Source organism: Asterias amurensis, chromosome 21 (genome assembly GCF_032118995.1).
Source record: "Asterias amurensis chromosome 21, ASM3211899v1".
Taxonomy (NCBI): Eukaryota; Metazoa; Echinodermata; class Asteroidea; order Forcipulatida; family Asteriidae; genus Asterias; species Asterias amurensis.
The window spans coordinates 13661212-13668932 of record NC_092668.1 but is presented as its reverse complement, the minus strand read 5'-3'; the positions used below and the strand labels follow the sequence as shown (position 1 = coordinate 13668932).

The 7721-nt window shown below is 38.6% G+C and overlaps 1 protein-coding gene across 1 annotated transcript; it reads left to right on the top strand.

Moving 5' to 3' along the window:
* Positions 1–254: 254 nt before the first annotated feature.
* On the top strand, positions 255–7379 carry LOC139953245 (dynactin subunit 4-like). Its single transcript, XM_071952714.1, has 12 exons — positions 255–388; positions 1275–1345; positions 1772–1950; positions 2257–2300; positions 2605–2780; positions 3213–3325; positions 3734–3843; positions 4204–4277; positions 4731–4893; positions 5078–5178; positions 5541–5619; positions 5900–7379. The coding sequence occupies exons 1-12, from the start codon at positions 260–262 to the stop codon at positions 6038–6040; spliced, it is 1380 nt and encodes a 459-aa protein (XP_071808815.1). The 5' UTR covers positions 255–259; the 3' UTR covers positions 6041–7379.
* The last annotated feature ends 342 nt before the right edge of the window (positions 7380–7721 follow it).

Here is a 7721-nt window from a genome sequence, read left to right as displayed (position 1 = left end):
AGTGTGATTGTTCGATTAGCTCTTGTCACTGTCGGGGGCTCACCCGAGTGAGCACTGCGGGTTCGACCCAGGGAAGCTAAACGAACGCACCCAATATAGAGCAAAACGCCCACACAATTAGACAAGGGAAGGACTATTTACACCGCAAAAGTAAGTTTCCTACTTCGTGGGCGGGGTTAAAAAGTTCCACTGGTTTCTGGTGATAGCGCCCTCTAGTGGTTTCGAACAGCCTGTCATCAGGTTTTCATTTTGGGACAAAATGGCGACGCTTTTGCAGTCGAACCGGCTGCAAATCGTATGTTCGTGTGGTCTTAGCTCCCCTATCATCAAACTTTACTTTTGTAAACACTGCTTGAAGTTAAGATGCGGTCGTTGTGTTTCACACGAGGTATGTATGACTGTGGATAATTTATATTTAGTGGGACTATTTGAGGTTACAAATTAATCTATAGTTACATTTGGAATTGGATACACGTAGACGTACGTGTTCTTTCTCATTTCCTGGGCAATGCTGGGGGTTGAATTTATTTAACAATTTTTTTTAGGGACTATTCGATTTTTTAAAAATGTGCTCACACATTGCTTTCTAATTGATATTTTAGGAAAACTTTTGCCCTGTTATTATCTGAAAAAATGTATCGAAAAATCATATAGAAACAAAAACACTGTATTGTAATTGAAACTGGATCTGCTTGATTTGTGTATCAAAATAATCAATAACAAATCAATAATTTACATTTATATATTCAATATAAATGTAAATTATTGATTTTTCATTGATTATTGTGTCACATTCACAATCACATAATATTGTATATCAACAACAACAAATTGAAATCAATTTGAAAAACACACAAAGGTTTGTTGTAACAACAACCTAGCTAGTCTTCTTCCATCATGAGTGTACAGTCCACCATCTCCGGTCTATTTTACTGTGTATGCATGTCAGTTACTTCATACCCCGCCCAGGCCCCAGGCCAGGCTGCCAGGGTATATTCTTCTGGGGTTTTTGCAATAGTTTCTGAATTTCCAACTTTGAAAACCATCTCTCGTTATCAGAAAACAGAAAGCTGTTGCAAAAAAATAGTTAATGGCCTGACATTCCGACCCTATCTATCGGAGTGAGAGTCTTTCTCAATCAAAGGCTAACAAAAAGTTCAGTTCAGACTTTTTAAAATCTCTGACTTTGGTACAAAGTGACTTGTGTACAAAGCAGGAATGGCCCATTGTTATGATGGTATAAAAGAAATATTTTGATTGTTTTTGTATCGCAGGTGGATTCCCACTACTGTCCCAATTGTTCGGAGAACATGCCATCAGCTGAGGCTAGGATCAAGAGAAATAGGTAGGAAGAAAAAACACACCACTTTGCTTCAAAATCTATCATTACATGTATATCCTGTACTCAAATTATAAAAAACTGACCCACGCCTTCTCCTAAAATTATGAAAATTGGTTACGTTACAATCTTTTTAAACTCTATGGTTGATCATGAATATCCTATTTGAAACTTTTTGTCCATTATGTTTACGCCATACACACCTACAGTTCTCTTTTAAAACAGGCTCTCGCCAAAATTGGGCTTGATTTATGCTTTGTACACAGTGAGCTCGTTATTGTTCTGGAAAGTTCACTCTGCAAATTCTGGTTTTAATTCAATGAATTCCGCTAAGCGGCTCTTTGAAATTGGGCCCAGGCATGTTCTCAAATAGTACTCAATGCAATTTCTCCAATTTTGTTTACTCTTGACATTTCTCCTTGACCCCCTCAGGTGCCCCAACTGTTTGGACTGCCCAAGCTGCAAGCACTCTCTGTCCACACGGGCAACCAGCATTGCTGCTCAAGACCCTAACGATAGCGCCAAGATAACAACCAAAAAGGTCTACTACTTGGCATGTTGGTTCTGCCGCTGGACGTCTAGAGATGCGGGTATATCCGACAAGGAAGTTGGTAGGTTTTTTTATAAAGACAAGAGCTATAATCCCTAGTCAGTTTTTTTTAAAACAAAGTTGGCCAGCTGGCTTCAGGATTAAAGATCCTTTTCCTATTGATAAAGTAAAAGTAAAGTCCGTCCCAAGCCAATATGGCTAATCAAGCCGGTGTTTATATCCGGTCCTTGGCATTAAATGACTAAGAATATTTCTAGCCCTCCCCTGTCCCTGTACCCATTTGTACTCCTGTGTGGAGAGAAGCAATTATGATAAAGTGCATTTGTATCAAGTTTGACATCAATTATTTTTTGGTTTGATTTTGTAGCCAGCGGAGCTTGGAATGAGCCAGAGAATGAAAACACTAAACGGGTAAGACAAAAATCATTTCTGAAAAGTTATATACCATTCTGAGAAGTATTTGGTTCATTTTTATCGCCCATTTTTATGGCACTTTATAATGTCTGGACTGTCCCATTATGGCAATTTGCTCCCAAAAGTGAACACTTTGTGCGCATGTCTTCCAAAAAAGGAGTGGTTTAAAGTGCGCTTAAATATTGTTTAGCACGCTCCTGTCAAAATGCAAGTGTTTTGTGGTGGTCCCGATAAAACCTTTTTCGGGTAAAGACAGTAGCCTTAACAGATTTTATTCACCATACCTGACTTCTGTCAACAGATCGGGGAGCTCCTGGAATTCTATCGGCAGATCGGAGGCCGTGAGAAGATTGAACGTGAGAAGAAGAAGTACACTCGCCGTCGAACTTACTTCCACATCCAGGAGAAGCTGTCCACACCGAGAGGTTCGGCTAGCAGACGCAGTAGTGGGCTTCTCACTGCATTGTCCAGTTTCACGTGAGTTCCTTCACTCGAAGCTTTTTTCTCTGCTGGTGGCATGTCCTGGCTGAACGGTCAAGCTCACTGAACTCAAGCTCTGGTGTTTCTGATCAGCAGAGTGTGGGTTAACGTCCGGGCCGGACACTTGTGTCCTTAAGCAAGACCCTTGACCAGTATGGCTTCGTCCTCGGGATGGGACGTAAAGCTGTAGGTCCCTTGTGTTGTGTTTTGAATGTAAAAGTACTCAATGACACTTCTGGCAGTGGCTGCTGAATACGACGCAGCACCTTGTAAGCCATTATAACGTGCAACTTAATTGGTTTTATAATTCATTGAAAATGGAACAAAAATAATGCATGCTTTGATACGCTTGTAGGGGTGTGATAAAGTGCTGAAATAAGAATCCCATACTTTGTTGGTTTAACTCGTTGTATGATTTTACATCTACAGGTTGTTGAAGGAAGGAGAACAGGCAGAGGTCACCATCAAGGTCATTGAACCCCAGGAGGAAGTGGACCCCTTACCAGAAGATATATTTACCAAGCCAGTCATTCTGGAGAAAGGTGGGTCTTTTAGGTTGTTTTAATGGACAATATGACTGGGCAATAATGGCCGGGCAAGGCCGTGTTTGAAACCACGACTTCAGCTACAGCTACGTCTAGATCAGCGCGTCTACCAGTGTTGAAGAATAGGCAGACGCGGGCGATCTAGCCGTAGCTGTAGCCGAAGTCGCCCTTTCGGACACGGCCCAATAATGACTGGAAAATCATGACTGGGCAAATATGATTAGGCAATGTTGACATTGCTACAATGATCTTGACCAGGTGGTATTGACCTTGCTACAGTGACCTGACAATCGCGACCCGCCAATAAAGACTTTGCAATAATGACCAACCAATAAAGACTTTGCATTAATGACCAGGCACAACAAGTCTATCTTCCAGACTAACTAATTGTGTTTTCTTCTTCAGTTCCAAGTATCCGTCAGCGTTTCTTGCAGCCAGAGATGTCGTCCTCTACCGTTGATGATCTGAACCCTCGGCACAAGCATCTACTCATCAAACGCTCTCAGAGATGCAGGGTGAGTTAGTTGTTGCCTAAGTTAATAAATTTTGTGACAGTACTCCTTTGCTCCACATTTTTCCACTGGCTTCCAGTCTTCAAAATGAACTAATATGCATTCAAGTGTTTTTAATGAACTGCTAGTGGTATCTCAAGTCAGATTGTTAGACGTTGTTCAACAATTTTGGAAGGACTTAGAGATACACTTATTTGCAACCTTGTAGTGTTCTTGTTTTTTTAAATTGCTAAATCACCCTTTTCCCAGAATTTTCTATCTTGTGTACTAGGATAGGAAATGCATGTTAACAAACCTAGAACACTTATCGTTGAAGAGCAGCCTGGGTTAAATTTGATGAGTATATTTTTGAAATATTTTCAGGATTGTGAGCACAACTTGAGCAAGCCAGAGTTCAATCCATCTTCCATCAAGTTCAAGATTCAACTCATTGCCTTGTAAGTATTTGACAAACCCTTGTCCTAAACCCTGCTTTACAAATTCATCTTGATAATAAATGTCGATACAAGAGATTTTCTAAAAACCTAAACCAATTTTGCGTCATTTAGGAGTTTAAGTACTTTAATTTCGGTCTGACCATTAATGTCATCTTAGTGATTTTGTGTGGTTTTGAGTGATAGTTAAACTATGATAGCCTGCAATTTATCATGTGGTGAGTGCATCTACTCAGTACACAGTCAACCCTCCTACCATCTGACCATTCAATATCATCCACTGTAGTTATGAGTGATGGATAAACTATGCCAGCCTGCACTATGATATCATGTGGTGAATGCATCTATACAGGACACAGTCAACCCTCCAACCGTCTGACCATTCAATATTATACACATTCAATACACAGTTCTTTACAAAGCTGTCTGACTGTTGTTTTAACCTCGTCGTTTCAGGCACCATATTCCGGATGTCCGTATCTTCCTGGTACCCAAGCTGAACTTACAACGAGAGAGTGTGGTAACCCTTATGATTACCAACCCAGTCCAGAATGCCACCAGAATCAAGATGGAGGCGCCGGAGAAAACGGACGAGGCAAATGACATCACCACGGCCAAGGTAAACATTAGAGACGGCGTTGGCAGACAAATATCAAAGAGGTATACTTGTTGCATATATTTATCTTAAGGAACATTGCAGAGTGGGTAAGAAAAAAACTTGTGGAAGATTCATTTACTTAAAGATAAATAGTTGTTATTTATTTATATATTTATTTATTTATTTATTTGTTGTTTGCCTTCAGGTTGTTGTTCCAGATGAAGAGTTAATTCTGGCCGCCAAAGATGACACGACGGAATTTGATGATTCTTCATCAGACAACAAAGATTATAACGATAAACCAGAGTAAGACCTTCCCTATTCTACACAACTATTTTCTTTTGTATATAAACATATTATCCCAATTTCTAAACACCAAATAACATTTTTTTCATGTTATTTCTGTCAACATTTCTATTGACGAAAGTGGAGTTAAAAAAAAGAACTGTTCTAGCGATGTCTGGATGTTCTGTGATTATACAGAAGATTGTCTCAAGAGGGTTACACTCAGTCCATAAGGATGTAGGCATGGGTATCATCCACTAGGAGTCTTGCTGGTATATCAGAATGCACAACATTCTCTTCCATATTTGCATTTATATTCTACTCTCTGTCATTTGTTGTTGGTAGCAAGCGATTTCTAAATCTGTCTGACTTTCTTTTCTTAGGTTTGTCCAGTTCCGTCAAGCTCATAAACTCGGAGTCCTGGTGAGGATCACTCCTTTGAAGGCGGTTGGAGATGTCATTGTAAGTTGGAGAATCTACAATTTAAATATTATTTGGTTTGAACGGTACACGGATATGTGTAAAGCCATGTAAACTCAGTGCTTTCCCTGAGTTCTTTGAAAATTTTAATTCAAAAGGTACTCACATTTTTGAGATATCCCCAAAAATCCGGAGAGAAATTTCCACGCGGGAAGACTAATCCCCAGTAGGAATACACAATCTAATTACCAATGGTGTCCAGCACCTTTAAAGGCAATATTCCTTAACTAATATACCTGCTTCTACCCTTCTTGATTGACAGGTGTCGTTCAATCTGAAGTATGACTACAAGAATGCCACGCCCTCCCTGCGCAGCACCACAGAGTCTCAGGGCGATAATGATATGGTGTGGTTGGAGCACCAAGTCACAATCAACCTTGGACCCCTGGCACAGAACCAGTAACTTCCCTCAACCCCAGATTAAGAAAGTATTGGTAGCCAGTAGTTTCCTCCTTCCCAGGGTAAGGCATTGTTGTTGTTTTTTTTCTTCTGCAAGAAGAAGTTGGTTTATTTATTTTCCACTCAAGTAACTGGCATGTCATAAAAAAGTGCTTTTGAGAAAATATTTTATTTATGGGAGGGCCATCTAGGATAATAATAACGCCTAGTTATTATGAAGCAAATTTTACAATAATATACCAATGCATTTTTAAGTGAATTAAAACACAAAAATTTGAATTCTTTTTATTTTTAAAGGCTCATGTTTAACACATTCTCGGGTATTGTTTTGGGATTTTGTTTTATTTTTTGAATCCATCCATGTTTTATTAAATTTGATGGAAAGATTAAGAGATAAGCATTTGCAGCAGTACAATCATGTTTGCATTCAATTTGCTCAGACAGTAAAACTGTTGAAGTTGGAATGGTAAGGTTGGTTGAATAACTTATTTGTGTGCTGCATGCACGGTTGTTTATCCTGAACCAAAACTGTTCAAAAGGAGAGAATTTTGTTGTTGTAGCATCAACAACCTTTTAGTTCTGTCTAATTTTTTTTGCAATTTTGTATTTTGCAAAGGGGTGGACAAGGGTTTGTTCCTTTTATACATTTAATAAAAATAAATTCTGCTTGCATTTGGTTTTAACAAAATATTCATACCAAAAACTTTGTTTTAGGAGAAAGGTAAAATTAACTTAGTTTTATCAAACATTTTCAGAGTATTAACGGATTATTTTGGAGGAATTTCATTGGAACGTTAGTCCTTGTTTAACACGAAAAAGTAAACTAAACGCATGTGTAAAATTGAATTGTAATTTGTTGGTGTCAAATGAAAAAGTTCAAACTTTGGACTTTATTGCAAAATTGCAGCCTGTTCTTAAACATTGAATATAATAGAATTTGTGGAGCTTAAGTAGTTAGAATAATGCTTAAAAGCAGGGTCATAGGCAAAACTATAAGGAAAGATACAATATAATGGAAGTCACATGTGAAAGTTTCAGCTGAACACAGTGTCTACTTGCAGGTTTTAACTTTTAAAAACACAAGACCACCGCACTTGTCTGGTCATGATATAAGTTTGCTGGCCTGACACTATTGCCGCACACTACAGCCACTGGCCTCCGGCTTTCGGTTCAGTGTTAAAAACCAAGCCCTGTGTTTTTCTAATTCCAAGTCAACATTTGAACATAATTTGTTTCAGTTCAAAATATAACACAGTGAGGTATTGTTTTCATATGAAAAAACACAAGACTAGGACTACACGAGACCACCTTATTTGTCCTGTCATAAGCTTACTGGCCTAATAGACCTTTCTTTTGTTGATAAACAAACCGCCTTGGTTGGCATGGTCGGCCGAATGTTAGTAAAACACTAAATCTTAAACACAGATGTTTTAACCAAATTCAGCATTTTCTGCAAACTTTCAATTAAATAAAATACCTCTCATAATTATTTGTTTTGTTTTTAACAAAATCAACAAATTTGGTTACATTGTTACAAAAAATAGCGATCTTTTCTTAATTTGCACTTACGGCTTTCCATAGTTTTCCAATCTGGGTTGGCAAAAACTCGGGCTGTGACGTTGCAAAAGAAAGGTCTATACTAAAATCGCTGGCATCGACCTTACCGTCCAATGTCAAATTCGAGT

Bases quoted from the DNA above. Each gene is read 5' to 3' on its own strand.
- LOC139953245 (XM_071952714.1), top strand. From the start codon at position 260: ATGGCGACGCTTTTGCAGTCGAACCGGCTGCAAATCGTATGTTCGTGT. The intron at 1,951-2,256 runs GTAGGTTTTTTT...TTGATTTTGTAG, and splicing joins TATATCCGACAAGGAAGTTG to CCAGCGGAGCTTGGAATGAG. The intron at 4,278-4,730 runs GTAAGTATTTGA...TCGTCGTTTCAG, and splicing joins AAGATTCAACTCATTGCCTT to GCACCATATTCCGGATGTCC.